The 17,716-nt window shown below is 37.6% G+C and overlaps 1 protein-coding gene across 1 annotated transcript in view; it reads right to left on the bottom strand.

The window, feature by feature from the left end:
* Nucleotides 1–17,716, bottom strand: part of KIF27 (kinesin family member 27) — an 80,572-nt gene that overhangs the window by 50,220 nt on the left and 12,636 nt on the right. The window contains exons 3-6 of the mRNA XM_040620200.1: nucleotides 15,308–15,508; nucleotides 11,128–12,086; nucleotides 5,824–5,967; nucleotides 2,225–2,431 (exon numbers count right to left, since the gene is read on the bottom strand). Coding sequence (XP_040476134.1) covers nucleotides 2,225–2,431; nucleotides 5,824–5,967; nucleotides 11,128–12,086; nucleotides 15,308–15,508 — 1,511 coding nt within the window. The remainder of the gene's footprint in view (nucleotides 1–2,224; nucleotides 2,432–5,823; nucleotides 5,968–11,127; nucleotides 12,087–15,307; nucleotides 15,509–17,716) is intronic.

The raw sequence follows: 17,716 nt of genomic DNA, 5'->3' as shown, positions 1-17,716 counted from the left end.
CTTCAATATGTATAAACAAGCATATAAGAAATATTTCCTAAAAAAAAAAAAAAAGTATTTCCAATGAATAGAACAGAAACATTTCCTCGTAAGAAATGAGGACTACTTGCACTTCAAGAAAATACTAGAGCTAATGAACTCTAAAAGAAATTAGCAGAGTTAGAAAATATTAGCTAGACTTCTGCCAAAGAGGCAAAGCTCCAGGGAGAAAATGAAGTGGCATTTCAGATGTCCTCTTTGGTATAATTCGGTTAATTTTGGTATTCATTACAAACCCTTGCCTCACTCATGGAACAAGAGAACAGTAAGCAGGACTGGAACAAGGCTGGCGTACAACGTGTCTTCCCAGGCAAGCCTGTCTTCTCACATCTGCTGCAGTAACCAGTCCAAACAAGAGAGGGGGCCTGAATTCCTGGACACATGGTAGGAACCAGTGAACCCTCACAACTGCTGATCCTATGACTTTTGCATCTTCTTCCTTTCCCCTCCTTTTAGTGGCTAGCAGGGCTCTTTTGGGGTAGAAGGAAAATTTTAAAAACAAAACAAAACTAAGGATTTGCTTACTTGAAAAAAACCATGGAAGTCGTTATTCCAGTCATGTCTGTTTCAAGTCTAATCAAACAGCTAGAGGTAAGAACCCCTAAGGGCCTAAACTTTTTCAAGAGCCCACAGAGCCCTATCTCCTCAAAGAGTGTATGTGTGTGTGTGTGTATGAATGTCTAGTAAAAAAGAAAAAGAGAGACTGAAAATGTATAAATATGTATGACTTTTGTAATCAGTGGGGAAAAAACCCAAATGTTATTTTTAAAAAATAAAAGAATAGAAGAAACAGAAAATTCTTTCACATTACTAGCCAATAGTAAATAAATTAATTAGTTAAATACAGAAGATATATAATTATAAAGTTGAATTAAGAGTTATCAAATTTGAATCCTACAAAGAATTTGCCTTTGTCCCATTTGTTCTATGAAAATTTACCATGTATTCAACCATGAAGAACAGGTCAAGAACTCTACAAAGGGAAGCTGAGATTAATAACAGTGATCTAAATGTTAAAACCCAACCACTCAGAATTGAAAACCACAGGTAAGGGGAGCATCTGTCTTACTCGCTCTGAGGCATGGAGCCTGGGACACGGTAGAGGCACCCTGAGCGCATGTGCTGGAGATGCAGCGTGCCAGGCAGTTTCAGAGTGACTATCTCACGTAAATACTCCACACGCTCCCCAACGTTTCCCCCAATCTGACAGATAAGGACACCAGGGCCCACACAGGTTTAGGCATACGTACAGGCCTATGCACAGAGCTGGCGTTCACACCCAAGCCTGCCAGAGGGCCCGGCCTCTGACACCTCTCCTATTGCTCATCCCTTTAACTGTAACCATCATAGGGACCTCAAACAAATCATTTCCCTCCACAAAAATTAATAAATAGAAACCAAAATTCATGAATCTGCGACTTAGTCTTTTCCATTAGAGATTTCCATTCCAGTAGAGATTCTTTTTCTTTCTTTTTTTTTTTTTCTTAAAGATTTTATTTATTTATTTGTCAGAGAGAGAGTGCACAAGCAGGGGGAGCAGCAGGCAGAGGGAGAAGCAGACTCCCCACTAGGCAAGGAGCCCAATGTGGGACTCAATCCCAGGACCCTGGGATCATGACCTGAGCCGAAGGCAGACGCTTAACTGGCTGAGCCACCCAGGTGTCTCGAGATTCTTTGTTTTTCAAAAAAAATCTTTGTGCATGTATTTAGCACCCACACACATATTTATAAACAAAAATTAAAATGAAACTTCATACTGATCTTCATAGTCTTGATTATGTCAGCTTGGCAAGACCAAATAATAGATAAATATCATTTTATAATAAAACAGGCCAAATATACCAAAATAAATACCCTCCAATCTCCTCTCAACCTGGTGCGGTTAAAGAAAGAAAAATATTCATGAAGATATCAGATGTCTGAAAATACGATGGCAAAGGATAGCCTTTTCTCCTCGGTGAATACAGACAATATCTCCAACTATTCCTTCTAAATATAACTATACATTCACCTATTTATTAATTTATTATTTAAAAGAAGCATGATGAAAAAAGAAAGAATATGCGTAAAAGTCCATGAAATCAAACAGAAAAAGACCTGCTGACACTATACAAATACACTGTGATATTATACATAATATTTTTTAAATCTCAAAATCAGAAAGAAACCAATTTTTAGACATTACCTTCCTGGAACCTGGTCTGGCTGGAATATAAATGTAATGCCCCAGACGAGTATCAAATGGTACAGTACACGGCCTCTTTGCGGCTATCCTGGCATCTGGCCCGTCTCCACAAGGTTCCGTGACTGAAGAGGTCATTGACAGGTTAAGTTTTGTTAGTTCTTCGCTGAGTTGATCCACAAGAAGTTGCTGTTCTATTATTTTTTCATTCTTTGTAGAAGAGAGATGAACATTTTTGAAATAGAGAACTTCAGTATGTGTGTGATGATTAAAAATAAATTGTACATTGCCCCAATGCCCAACTACCTTAAGAGTACGTTAAAACCTCATTTCTCTACAGCTTAGTCTTCTGATGTTCACTAGCATCGAGGATCGTTCTGAATGGTGAAAACTGCTGAACAGGAAGCAACGACGGAGCCTGAAGAGTTAAATACTCAGAGGCAATGCCCCGTACACTGTGATTGGTTGGTTTGCCAACCTGAAGCACTCTGATTCGCTGATCTTTATAAACGGCTGGCCTTTCTGAGGGAAATCCAAGCAGTAACAAAAGAGAAGAGAACTGAAAAGTGGAGAAAGAATTGCAAATGGCAGATGTGGACACAAAGGAGACTAGTCACAGGTACAGGGCCGTGAAAGGCTCTCCTCAGTGCAAAAGAAGCCGAAGCACAAGAGATAAAAGTTAGGTAACTGATAGTCCTGGGAGAAAAAAGAACTTGGAAATCAAAAGCTGAACAGATTGTGTATCAGGAGGGAGTGTGTGTGTGTGTGTGTGTGTGTGTATTAGCTTTCCATGTATCCTCTAAAAAAATTTTTCCAAGTATATCAAATCCAGAAAATTCTAACATCAATCTTTGTTTTATCAGCACAAAATTATATAAGCAAGAAACTGTCATTCATCTTAATACTTCACATGTACTACAATGTTTGAATAGAAGAAAAAAAAACCCTAAAGTTTCACCATGCTAATGCTAAGCTATAAAAAGACAACCTTATTAAAAATTCGTGTATTCAAACAAAGTATCATGGAACACTACATCAAAAACTAATGATGTACTGCATGGTGACTAACATAATAAAAAAATCATGTATTCAGATAATTAAAATATATGCCAAAGGCATATACTGGAGTCTTTATATTGCCTGGGAAAGGGTAAAAATGCCAATAATATTAGACTTTATTAAATCAAGAGTGCATGGTATACTCTCCAGGATAGTCACCCAAAACAAAGAGAGTAAAAGTACAATACCTACGCCAATGAAGTAAAAAATAGAAAAATTAAAAATACACAATTAATCCAAAAGAAGAGAGAAAAAAGAACATAGAGCAGGTAGGATAAAAGGACAATGGTGGGATTATAACCAAAATATAAGAGTAATTATGTTAAATTCATAAGTGAACTAAGTAATCCAATTGAAAGATTATAATCTGTCAGAGAGGATTATAAAATTATCTAACTTGCTTACTAAGAAACACAACTAAAACAGACACACAAAGATTAAAAATAAGACAGAGAAAGAGACACCCTGTAATATTAACCAAAAGAAAGCTGGTAGGGCTATGGGAATACCCAAGTCGATTTTAAGGCAAAAACCATTTGAAGAGGTAAAAAATATTAAAAAGGTGAAGTCACCAGAACGATGTAACAACATGCATTTCTACATACTTAATAACACAGCTTCAATATGTACAATGCAAAAATTGTCAGTACTTCATGGAGAATAAGGGAGACAAATGCAAAACCATTGCAGGAGTCTGTAACGCCCCCCTAAATTACTGATACAAGAAAAAGACCCCAATAATAAGTAAAAATATAGATGTGAAGGGGCGCCGGGGTGGCTCAGTCGGTTAAGCGTCCAACTCTTGATTATAGCTCAGGTCATGATCTCAGGGTGGAGAGATCCAGCCCTGCATTAGGCTCTGCACCCGGCCTCTCCCCCACTCATGCCTGTGCGCACGCACTGGCTCTCTCTCTCTCTGGTTAATAAATAAATAAGATCTTAAAAAAAAAGAAAAAGAAAATGTCCATCACCAAAAAAGTCCATCAATAGTAGAATAGAAAGATAAATTGCAATACATTCATAAAATGAAATCCTATATAGCTGTAAACCGTAACAAGCTAACATTGTGGATGAATCAGAACAACAAAAAAAACTCAATAAAAATATTCAATAAAAGCAACTAGATACTAAAGAAATATATACTGAATGATTAAATTTATAAAAATTCCAAAATGTGAACTGTAGTGTTCAGGGAGACATAGTAAAACCACAAAGCAAAGCAGGGAAAGCATTACTATGAAGTAAGGAAAGTGACTCTCTCTGAGCAGGATGAACTAAGGACTTCTGAGGGGCTGACAGTTTACTGTTTCTTTTTTTTTTTTTAAGATTGATTTTTTTAAGTTTTTATTTAAATTCCAGTTAGTTAACATACAGGGTAATATTAGTTTCAGGTGTACAATATAGTAATTCAACCCTTCCATACAACACCCAGTGCTCCTCATGACAGGTGCACTCCTTAATCCCCATCACCTGTTTCCCTCATCCCCCACCTACTTCCCCTCTAGTAACCATCAGTTTGTTCTCTGTAGTTAACAGTCTGTTTCTTCGTTTGCCTCTCTCACTCTTTTCTCCCCTATGCTCATTTGTTTTGTTTGCTAAATTCCACCTATGAATGAAATCATATGGTATTTATTTTAGACAGCAAGCGTGCACGCCAGCAGGTGGAAGGGCAGAGGGAGAGAGACTCTCCAGCAAACTCCCCACTGAGCACGGAGCCCTACACAGTGTTAGATTCCACAAGCCCAAGATCAAGCCACCCAGGTGCCTGGAAAGTCTACTATTGCTTGAGCTGGTGTTGGTTACCCAGCTGTTCTCTTTGTGATACTCACTGAATAGTACCTTTTGTTTTGTATATGTTTTATGTTTTAAAATTATTCTAGAATTGGAAGAGTTAAAAAAAGAAAACAAAAATGAAATGTCAAAAACAAAATCGAAATCGAAATCTGCTGGACTGGGTTATTCCTCGGAATAGTAGCTGCCCCCTGATAGGAAGCTAAAGGCCTCAAATGAAATTAGCTGTTTGGGGGTGCAGGGGTGGAGGCAGCTGTTCACAGCCAGGGAGTCTAATATTTAGGGACGTACCATGTTCCATGCAGGCATATTCAGGCTAATAATAGGGAGGCTAAGACAGAAAAGTTGAAAGATCTAACCAAAGTTCAAGAGCGAACCATTGAGAGTACGAAAGGATAATCTAATCAATTTTAAAGTGTATGTTTACCTTCCAACTCTTAACAACATCACATTGCCTGTTACCTTGGCAAACAACAGGATGGAAAAAGGCGGAGAAAAGGTAACCATAATCTCATGTGCAAATTAAGTTTCTGGGTATCACCTTCTTATTTGTGAAGGGTAAGTCAGGGTAACAATAAAAACGTTTTCCCCTTACGCCAATTTAGGGGAAAACCTGTAATAACACTTTGAGTTGCCTGAAACTTCAACTGAAACCTAGTTTTGTAAACACTCCCATTTACCACTTAAAACGCTGTTTAGTTAAGTACTATTTCAACTAAACCTACAGCACTAGATCTGTTAAGAAACTCTACCTGCAATCTATTCACTTTCTGTGCTTCTTTCAAAGACACGACGTGGCCTTGGTTTTCCTGGACCATCATTTGCACTTGATTCTTCAGCTCCTTCACCTCCAGTTCTCTCTGATTAAATACGACTTCGTCAGCAGCCAGCGCACACTGGGCAGAGGGAAAGAAAGCACAAGAGATTCACCATGGAAAATAAGAGAGCCCAGAAAAGACCACAGAAACTGGGATTTACTGATGGTTTGACGACGTCTCTTGAAGTTTTTCTTATCCCATTCACTTTCAACTTTTTTCTGTTCTCTTTATGAGAAAGACAGAAAGAGTGTTGAGGACCTTTTGTGGCTATAACCTAAGAATTACTATAAAGACAGAAAATTTTTCCCGGTTTTATTTCCTGAATTTTAAAACAAAAAAGTGACTCAGTTTCTAGAGCACACGCTATAAAATTTTTACAAGTTTGCTAGAATTGCCATGAGATTTTTCATGTGGGTTTTTAAAAATCAAAGAGGTCACACTTTCCAAACTGACCTATAGCGTTAAAAATGCATTTGGATTTTTAAACAAGGCATATTTGCTAATTTTATGCACTCTCGCTATGAAGAGATACTTTGAAAATGTCTAAAAATATGGTTAAGCAAAGAGTTTTCTTAATTTCCAGTAAATTATACCTGTTTTCAAATAAACTTGGGATATGCAAATAATACTTTAAAACAATTTTTAAATTAAATAAACAGAAATTTAACATTTGTCAAGATTCTATTCTATGCCAAATAGAGACTTGACATTCTATCTCACTGAATAGATAGGGTTCCTTTTTCATGAAGAAACTAAGAGACTAAAACCTCTCCCCAAGATAACACAGTGGATAAACCAAACTCCTGACCTTCTACCCCAGGGTCTAATGGATCCAAAGCTCATGGGCCTTCTACTAAACTACACGAAAAGACAAGAACGAGCTGATGTGCAAAATCCAGTGTTCACTTTACATAAGATTTAATTCACAGAAACAGGGTATGTATGTGATTTCTCAGGCAATGGCATCGGGGTAGATGGGCCCCTCCACTGAGAACCCACTGACTGAGACCCACCTTGATTTTATCATAGCCTCACAGCAGCACTTAGGGCAAGGCCCTTCTTTTCTCTGCTTGGGATCCTCAAATGACCAAATAAGGACAGGACACATGACCCATGGTCCTTATGATTCTATATGTTTATATGACCCATGTGACTTCTTTCATAAATAAGATAGAACTATAATTCTCGTTGGCTAATATCCTCTCTTACGATAAACTTAATTGTGCATTTGAACTTAAAATGTAATTGTCTCGGGACGCCTGGCTGGCACAGTTGGCTGAACGTCCGACTCTTGGTTTCCACTCAGGTCATGATCTCAGGGTCCTGCAATCAAGCCCCACGTCAGGCTCTGCGCTCAGCAGGGAGTCTGCTGGAGATTTTCTCTCACTCCCTCTCCCTGTGCCCCTCCCCCTGCTCTCTCTCTCTCCCTCTGTCTCTCTCTATAATAAAATTTTTAAAAAAATGTAGTTTGTCTCCCAGTACTGCGTATTCGACTATTTTTACATATGCTTTATAAACTACAGCTATATCATTTATTATTTATTTAAAAGTGTTTAACTGTTGAGTAAATTCATGTTCACATACTGTTCTTTCTTTTTTTTTTTTTTAAAGATTTTATTTATTTACTGGACAGAGAGAGGGAACACCAGCAGGGGGAGCAGGAGAGGGAGAAGTAGGCTTCCCGCTGAGCGTGGAGCCTGATGCGGGGCTCAATCCCAGGACCCTGGGATCATGACCTGAGCCGAAGACAGACGCTTAACTACTGAGCCACCCAAGCACCCCACATACTGTTCTTGTATTCAAAATATGGAATAAAAAGGCAACAGAGTCCTTTAAGGGGTATTTATTAGGGGATGGAGTGTTCTAATAATTGACGAATAGCTAAAACCAAGGATTCCAACACTACTTGACAGCACCTCAAAAAGGAGAAGATGGTAACTTGGAAGTGACACTTACTTCCCTGGCAACAATCTGGCAGTAATTCTACCTGCGAGATGGCCCACAATCTCATCTTGGCTAGGAATTTTTTTTAAAGTACTTACATGCTTTTGTAAACAGGCTCAAAAAAAAGCAGGGCTGAGCTAAGAGAATGTCCACGCCTCCCCCTGCATAGAGTTTATCAAGCAGTCTTCACAGTAACCCCTGGCAAGTGGCCCTACGTACAACTACTAAGTCCAATCACTTAGCTGCACTGCTATGTAACGTTGGCCCAGGCAGGTGAAAAATAAATGAGGAGATAATAATGACCCGACATTCACGGAGCCTTACTCCCGGCCAGGCTTCCTTCTCATCGTTTTATGGGAACTAGTGCTTTAATAATCTTCACAATAACCCTACAAGGTGCTTGTTACTATTGTTTCTATTTTACAGATGGGGAAGCACAGAGAGGCGAAGTATTTGCCCAAGGGCACAGAGTAAGCAGAGGAGTTGGGATTCAAATCTTGGGGGGTTGGTACCCAGATTCCCAACTATTATGTTATTCTGTCTCTCACAGAAAAGAAGAACAGAAAAGGAAGTTTAGAAAACAACTTTTTAAAGAGACATATGGGGTGAGGAATGACAGCTGTCATTTCTCTATTTGCTACTTAGTGGTATCCAAGATTACGAGTCCTGCAAGATTGTAGACCAAAAAGACAGAATCCATCGTTTTAAATTGGGAAATACTGAACGTTCTATCTCTCACTTTGAGATTAATAACACACACTAGCACTTTCAAAATCTAACTAGCATTCTCGAAAACCATCTGCTCATGATGCCCTTTTTCACCAAGCCTGTTAAAATCTCTGGGAAGTCTTAATCCGGAATACATCATCTAGAGCAAGCTCAATTCAGAGTTTTCCACAGATGGAGAGAAAAAGTTACTCTCCACCCCAACTTCAACCAGGGGGTTTTATGGGTTTCCACTTCCAGCCACCTCAGCAGCAGGAAGGAGAAGCACTTTCTACTGCCAACTCCTACAGTGTGCCAAAGTCCAAGCTTCCCCTCAACCATACTTCCGTTCTGCCAGTTCCTTACACCAAGGACGAAGGGCCAGGCCTGCTCTATCTATGAAGAAGGTAGGGCAGAGTTACTACATTAAAAAAAAAAAAATCATGATTTTAGAAGTATTACTTTAAATGCTTATATTTAAATATCAGAAGCTCCGAGATCAAACAGCAGTCCTTATAGCGTGTTCAGTAAAGACCCTCTCGGCGTGTCCCTTAGGTCCTTTTGGGGCATCCAAGAGATCAAAACTATTTTCCTAATAATGCTAGGGCAATATTTGTCCTGTTTACCATGGTGACATTTGCACTGATGGTACATAAGGGCGGGTAAAACTGCTGGCTCCTTGCATGAATACAGAAGTGTCACCAGCCTGTGCTAGGAGTCACCGTATTCCTCACTGCCACGCACTCACAACACAAACAAATGCCGGTTTCACTGCAGACTATCTTGATGAAGCAATAAAAATTATTTTATTCAATCTCAACCTATGAGTACTCTTTAGTATTCCGTGTGACAAAATGGGAGGCATTCCAAAGCTAGCTCTGCTGTGTAAGGAAGGGTGACGGTTATCTATGGGAAAAAAATTTTGTGCAACTGAGTTGCACGCTGAACTAGCCACATTTTTCACGGGGAACTATTTTTATTCTAAAATATGACAGCTCAACTATGGTTACTCACACCTGGGTATGTGACAAACATTTTCTCAAAATTGAAAACCATCATTTCAAGGAAAACAACAATATTTGCTGCAAGTGATAAAATTCAAGTTTCACGCAAAAGTTAGAATTTTGGAAACCATTTCTGCTGTGAGTTTGACAGCTTCCAATACTTAAAGACCTTGCTGGTAAATCTGTGGGTAAGATTAGTGAATTGTAATTATTTGATACTGTCTAATGAAATGTGTCAACGTTTGGAAGACCTGCATAATTTAGTAAACAAATATTTTCCAAATGACCAATAAGTGACAGTTCAGAATCATGTGGATGAAAGATCCATTCAAAGTATAAGATAAAGATCAGTGAATTTTAAGGTATAAATATTAATGTAAAAAAGCCAGTTTCAAATTCCACATGGCAAGTAACCTTTAGGAAATCTCTACTGGTTGAGTTTTGGTGTAATAGCAAAGAAGAATATCCATAATTATCTGAAAAAGCCATTAAAAGCTTCCTCCCTTCCAGCTACAAATCTATATGAAGCTGGATTTTCTTCATGTACGTCAACTAAAACAACATATTGCAACAAATTGAATGCAGAAGCAGATATGAAAATCCACCTGTCTTCTATTAAGCCAAACAAGTAAAATATGAAAGAATTCCACTCTTATTAAACTTCTTTTGTTTCGGAAAATAGTTATCTTTCATGAAAAAAGAGTTCTTTATTTAACATGTAATCAGGTTATTATTGTTAGTTTTGAGTAAATCAATCATTTAAATTTTTGTGTTTTAATTCTAATGTGGTAAATATCAATAGATACAATCCCCATAAACAAGAGCTCTTTAGGGGACCTCAATTTTTAAAAAATTGTGAACAAAAAATTCAAGAACTGCTGTAATAGAGGTTTCTTTCTAAAATATATAAAAAGGTATTGAGGAAAGATTTCTAACTAGAAAGCTATGGTTTTAACTATACGTTTTCCTATTTCCAAAAACTGGCGGAATATCCATTTGCCCACCAGACTGCAAACTCCACGTAAGGAGAACTGGATATATCTTGTTTTCTACGATTTCCTCAGTGACACAAAATCTTCACATACTGTTTTTGAATGGAAAGTGCGAAACTTAATTCTAAACTCAACGTACATATATATATTATGAATACATGTACCTACATTCCTTAAATACTGTCACATAAGAGGATTTGTTTGTTCAAAAAATCAACATTCCACACTCAAGGGATGAAGTATTTTTTTTCCTTCAAGAACCACTGACCCAGAGAGAGATAAAGACCCACTCACGTACAACTTCATTTTGTTTCTGAAACTGTGTTCCTCTTCATCCTCTAAACTAATGAGCAGGTCCGCAAGATTCTGCTTCATACATATAGTAAGTTATTAAACGAGAAAGGAGAAGGAGCTGAGAAGGGTGTAGATTAAGAGGACAAAACAGTAGGAAATGGGAAGAAGAAACTGAGCAAAGGCAAAGGACATGTTACACGTAATCCTTTTGAAAAACTTCTGAAATTCCGAAATGCCCCTTGCCCAAGAAAAGGGGTCCTTAAACAAGTCACTAACAAAAGGTGTCCACGTCCACGTACCTGGCATTTCTTAAGCTCTCGCTTCAGCTGGAGGACCGTGACATGCTGAGGCCCTGCTTCCAGGTGGCCAAGGCCGTGGCTCCCTCGGAAGGAGGTGAAAACCGCCTTCCTGACCTCCTGAGTCATGTTCAACCACTCCTGCAGTTTGTGCTGCTGCTTTTGGTTCAGTCTGACAGCATCCTTTAGGTCCACCAGGAAGGTAAAGGCTTCCTCGATGCAATTCTGGTAACTCAGACATTCTCCTTGGAGCTGAGCAACTTGCTCCTCGAGCGAATGGATCCTGTTTTTATCAGGAGTCTCCTCTTGATGGATCTGGCTGGTTTGGCTGATGCTGGCCTGCTGGCTTTGCAAAGCTTCTCGGAGCAACTTGATTTCAAACTCCATTTCGTCCATTCGGTCTGACTCGGGGCTGAAGTTTAAGGTGGGTTTGTTCCTAATGTTGCGGGCTCTGTTGGCATATTTGAGGGAATTTAAGGACTCATCGAAATCTGAGGAGGATGGGCTGACACAAGTGATCATGACAGTCTTGGCACTGCCTCCCAGGGAATCTTTCAGGAGCCGGGTAATCTTCGCATCCCTGTATGGAATATGTGAACTCTTCCTGCGGGGGTCCCCGAGAGCGCTGATGACGTTGCCTAAAGCCAACAGCCCACTGTTGATCTGAATGGATTCTTTGAACCTTTCACCAGTATTCCCTGTTTTGGTTACCCTTTCGGAGCCAGCCAAGTCCACAAAGTGGAACTTCGAGACAATCTGCCGACGGGAGTACCACGATCCGTCTTCAGCTGCCTCTGTGTTTTTCTCCACTTGACAAATGCTGATGGTAAAAATGGCATGTGACCTACTGGAGTGCTCGTTCATTTGGGTGGTACCTGTATGCCTGGCTGCGTTCCCCATCTCCAGGAGACTCATCACCTCATCTGCGCTCTCCACCTGGCATTCTTTGGCCCCAACAATCACTTGAAACAGCAACAGCAAGTTTTTAAACCAAATCTTAATCAAAACCCAGTATAGTTACATTAACCACACAACAGTTAATATTTGCTAAACTGCCCAGGCTAAGAAAAGCTCTTAAAAATAAATTAACCAGTAGCATTTCAAACTATAGTGACATCAGCAATATCATTAAGGAATTTTAGATAATCTCCCAAAGGAACTATTTTAATAGATAGCACTCATTTTGATATTTACATTCTACAAGATGTAATATATATATATATTTTAAACAACCTCGTTTCTTTGGAGTCACACCCAATTCTTTAAGATGACTGACAAAAGAAAAACTCTTTTTTAAAATTTTTTTTTATTTTTTTTAAGAAAAACTCTTTATTTCAGGATTTTTATTTGTAGAATCTAATAGACTTATTTTAAAAAAGAGGTTAATTAAATATATAACTCAAAAGAATCAGTAGTAGATTAATTAAAAGAAATGTGTCTTTTGAGTTTTGTTACTATTCAAACCATCCTTAGGTTTAAGGTTTTTGGTATTGTGTGGTCATAACCAATGATAAATGACAATTTTGATATAAATAAAATGGGTTATTCGTTTTAAAAACAGGTATGCCCTACATAATAGCAGAGTACAAGGTAAACAAAAGTGATGGCAATTCAAAAGAGGCAAAAAAGTTTCTATTTCAAGAATAGCAGAATAAGAACCAAAAATAAACCAAAGCTTACTGCCCACATTATTTGTTTATATTCAAACATATTTCAAAAAGAAGTAGGTGGATTTGGGATTTGAATCAGAGCAGTAACGCTCCTGATTCTTTTTTTTTTTTTAAAGATTTTATTTATTTATTCGACAGAGATAGAGACAGCCAGCGAGAGAGGGAACACAAGCAGGGGGAGTGGGAGAGGAAGAAGCAGGCTCACAGCAGAAGAGCCCGATGTGGGGCTCGATCCCATAACGCCAGGATCACGCCCTGAGCCAAAGGCAGACGCTTAACCGCTGTGCCACCCAGGCGCCCCATTGTAACGCTCCTGATTCTGTGCTTGGTTATAGGTCATGCTTCCTCTTTATTCAGATCCTGTCATGTCACTGTCCTTTTGAAAAATAATCATTTTGCTTTCATTATTTCCAACATGACACCTTTTTTAACAACCAAATACATTTAAAGTTCTAAAATACCTATACTACAAACAGAGAACGCTAAAATATCAGCAATGATAAAATAGGACAACGTAACTGTAAATCAAATGATAACTTCCATAAAATTTTTCTGTTAGGCTGCAGCTTAGCACTATCTATGGTCCTCAACCCAGTTGTGAATCACCTGGAAGGTGCCCAGGCGCCCCCAGAAATCAGTATTTCTGAAAAACCTTCCACGGTGATACTAATGGTGCAGCATCCAGGTTGAAGACCAACCACTGCTTCACACTGAGGAGCTAAATAAATATGCCAAACAAATAAATAACATTTTGGTCATGAGTGGGACATTATATAAGACATACGGCAATTTGTCTTAAGACAATTTGTTGCATCTTTCCAAAACTTTCAGAGAATTGATATTCGCCTTTAAGTTTATCAGGAGTGATAGTGTATACTTCTGCATTATTTGACTATTTTACAATAAACGTGTTATTTTTGTATCTTCTTAACAAAAGATAAAAATATCCAATTACATTTTATACGATACAGAAGCTCAAAACATTGGCCTGAATTCTGTCCAGAAAAGGTAAACTACACTGAATTATCTACTAAGACCATAAACTATCATGTCTGCTTTCTTTCTAAAAAAACAAAACAAAAACCAATTTCTCCAAACATCCAGGAATGCCACGGCTGCCAAGACAGGGCCAATAAGGCAACAAACTTCACTGCCCCCTGCAGGCAGTCTGAATGATCTTACTTTCCTAACTGCTAGGAAATTTCCTCAAGGAGTCAGTCACTCCTCAGGCAGGATCCTTTATCCCCAAGGAAGGTTCTACCTAAATAACTTTCCGAAGAGAGAAACATATCCAAGTCGGTGTTATTAATAATAGTGAAAATCTAGAAACAGCTTAAATGTCCAACAATGGAACATTAATTTTAAAAAGTATAATACAGGGGCGCCTGGAAGGCACAGCAGTTAGGCGTCTGCCTTCGGCTCAGGGCGTGATCCTGGCGTTATGGGATCGAGCCCCACATCAGGCTCCTCCGCTATGAGCCTGCTTCTTCCTCTCCCACTCCCCCTGCTTGTGTTCCCTCTCTCGCTGGCTGTCTCTATCTCTGTCGAATAAATAAATAAAATCTTTAAAAAAAATAAAATAAAATAAAAAATAAAAAGTATAATACATTCAGGAGACAAAATTACCACATGACCACGAAGAGTCATAAGTTTGAAAAATATTTAATGGTGTGAAAAAATAAGATGCAATGTTATACGAAAGGCTGTAAGTATATTAAAAAAAATTTATATGTGCACAGAAAAAGAAATCTGGAAGGAAACACACCAAAAACAGAAGTTGCTCTTTCTGGGTTCTGGGATTAATGATGATCTCCAACTTTCTTCCTTAAACTTTCCTATGTTTTCAAAGTGTTCTACACTGAGCATGTTACCCTTTAAGTCAGAAAAGCAGAAAGTGTTATTCTTTAAAATACTTGTATTTTGACCCATTCTAGCCTTCTTCCACTTCCAAACAAATGGATATTTAATGAAATTAACAGGCTGTTAGCACAGAAAGTCAGACCTTGAGAAGCACAACAAAGGCCAGGTAAGTGTCAATATGGAGAAGCAAACACATAAACTCCAAATTTAAAAAAAAAAAAAAAAAGGAGGCAGTAGATGAGCTGGGACAAAATCAAAGAGAAAGAAAGGAGAATTCTGGATCAACTTGGACAAACACCAAAGGAAGAAGCCATCCCTGCTCTGGGGAAAACTCTGGGAGAAAAAAAAAACACGAAAACGAATTTAGCCTATTTCAAAGTCTCACTGGAGATCAACGCAGAGCAGGGGCAATTATAGAAAATAAGTACCTTGAGTTACAACTTAGTAACTTTATCTTACCAACCTGTCTGAACTATGTTTCGCCTGGATGATTTAATGGATATTGGTAATCAAAAAGCTATTCAATTTTAAAGTAAAAACAAATGCATTTTGCTTCGAAGTCTATGTTAAAGATTCTTTGGAATATATCCAGAAACTGAATTAAATCACATCTATTTGCCAATGAAAGCTACCAACTAAGTAGGCTACTTTACCTGTGTTTCCTTTCTCATCTTCTCGGATGTGAAGATCCTTCATAGATGTTTCCAGTTCTAGAAGATCTCTTAGGTCTTCTTTATATACTTCTATATAAGACACTTTAATATTAAAGTCAATGTTAGGATTTTCACAGATGTTTTGAAATATTTCTTGGATAGCTCGAGGAATGATACCCTTTTGTCCTTCCACAACTGAAGCTAAAAATTTAGAGAAAGAAAGCACATGTGAAAATTCAAATACAAGAAAAGCTAAAACCCAAAATTTATAATATAGTTTCTTATATACCTATATTACAAATTTTTTAAAACCAAAAATGCAAAATTCATGTGTAAAGATTTCCACAATTTTTAAAATAGTCTTACTAGTTTAAATAAGTGAAAGAATAAATTGAGACTTAAGATTAAGTAAGTTAAGCCAATTTAGAAACCTACCCACCATTTGTAGCATCGTTCCACGGAAAATACATTCCAAGCTACAAAAGGTTGGCTTGCAAATGAACCTTAAAAACAGCTTCCAGGTTGAAAATTACCAATGTGTAGATCTTGGGAAGCATCCTGAAAATCTGAACCTCTATTAACTTGGACTGCCTTTCACCTAAATTAAGATGCAAGACTGCCATCATGTGGCAAGTAAAGGAAGCTGTAGGCTTTTCTAATCCAAAGGAAAAAGTGAAGATTGAAGATCGCTTTTTTTTTTTTTTTTTAAGATTTATTTCACTTATTTTAGAGAGAGTGTGCTTGCGAGTGGGGAGAGGGGCACAGGGAGCAGGAGAGGGGAAGCCGACTCCCTGCTGAGTCTGGAGCCAACACAGGCCTCCATCCCAGGACTCTGAGATCATGACCTGAGCAGAAATCAAGAGCTGGTCACTTAACCCACTGAGCCACCCAGGTGCCCCTGAAGATCTTTTTTTGAGAGTTTCCAGGAACTAGTCAACAGCATTATGTGTAAATTACAGTGCAATAAATGCATTATGGATTAGCCAGAATATAAGGCTGATTTGAAATAGCTCATTCAATTCCCACTTCAACATATTACAAAGCACAATAATTGAAAAGACTTATCAAAATGCTGAATTTCAAAAAATATCTATAATAAAGCTTCTATGTATTTTAGTAACCTAAATATCACATTTCTCAATGTTATACTTACATTCCTGAGATAGACTGTTTCAGAGAAAGAACTTGCAAAGTTTTATAACTCAACAGCCATTATTTAGCTATTTTTTGTTATTTAAAGAACACACAAGAATTTCTAGAGAGTGTTATGCCCGGTACAAGTCAGTAAATCCAAGGTTCTCAGAAGTAGCAAAATGAATATTAGTAAATAAGCACCTTTTGAAAAATAAGAGATTATTTTTCTGCCACAGTGCCTAACATGGTACCCTAGACACTACAAATGCTCGATAAATTCTGTATTGGAGGAAAAAAAACACCATTATTTAAAAATCAAACAGCACATGATTGACCCAGAATTGGTGTCCTTAACAGCCTGGGAGATTAAAAAAAAAAAAAAAAAGTTAACCAATGTCACTAATATACCAAGAAACATAACTTCAAACAACAAAGTACAATTTTTCACCTATTAGATGACAAAAATACATGTATTTTGGATTTATAATATCCAGTAAGTGACAAGGATATGAGCAAATGGCTTTCATTTATTGGTGGTAGGAACTGAAACCAGTACAGCCTTTTTGGAGGGTGATTTGTCAGTATCTATTTATGTTTTAAATGTGCATTCTCTTTGTACTCAATAAATCCACTTCTAGGAATCTATTTTATACAAATACTAACACAATGGTGCAAAGTTAAATATGCAAAGATACACACTGTAACTTTTTTATGATAGTAAAAATCAGAAACAACCTAAATGTCCATTCATACTGGAATGGAGGAACTATGGTCCATTCAAACTGTGGAATATTATGTAGTCCAAAAAATGAGTGAAATTCTATGACCCATAATGGGAAGTAATGGAATATTTTATATTGTCAAATGCAAAAAGAAAGTTATAGAATCACAGGTATGATAACTCATTAAACAAACAAAACAACAAGAAAAAAAACTACATGTGTATTTCTAAAATGCCTAGAAAAATGTCTAGAGACAGAGACCCAAATAAACAAAATTACTAATGGAGGGGGGGGAATAAAAACCAACACCACAGGCATAACAGAATATTATGAAAACCTATATGACAAAAAATTGGACAACTTAGAAGAAATGGATAAATTCCTAGAAACATATAACCTACCAAAATCAAAGCAGGAAGAAATAGAAATTTTGAACAGACCAATCACTAGCAATGAAATTGAATCAGTAACCCAAAAACTCACAAAAAAACAAAAATCCAGGACCAGATGGCTTCAGAGGAGAATTCTACCAAACATTTAAAGAAGAGTTAAT

The sequence above is a fragment of the Ursus maritimus genome, unplaced genomic scaffold (genome assembly GCF_017311325.1).
Source record: "Ursus maritimus isolate PB19 unplaced genomic scaffold, ASM1731132v1 scaffold_34, whole genome shotgun sequence".
Taxonomy (NCBI): Eukaryota; Metazoa; Chordata; class Mammalia; order Carnivora; family Ursidae; genus Ursus; species Ursus maritimus.
The sequence above is the reverse complement of the archived record's forward strand: the minus strand, read 5'-3'. Positions and strand labels throughout refer to the sequence as shown.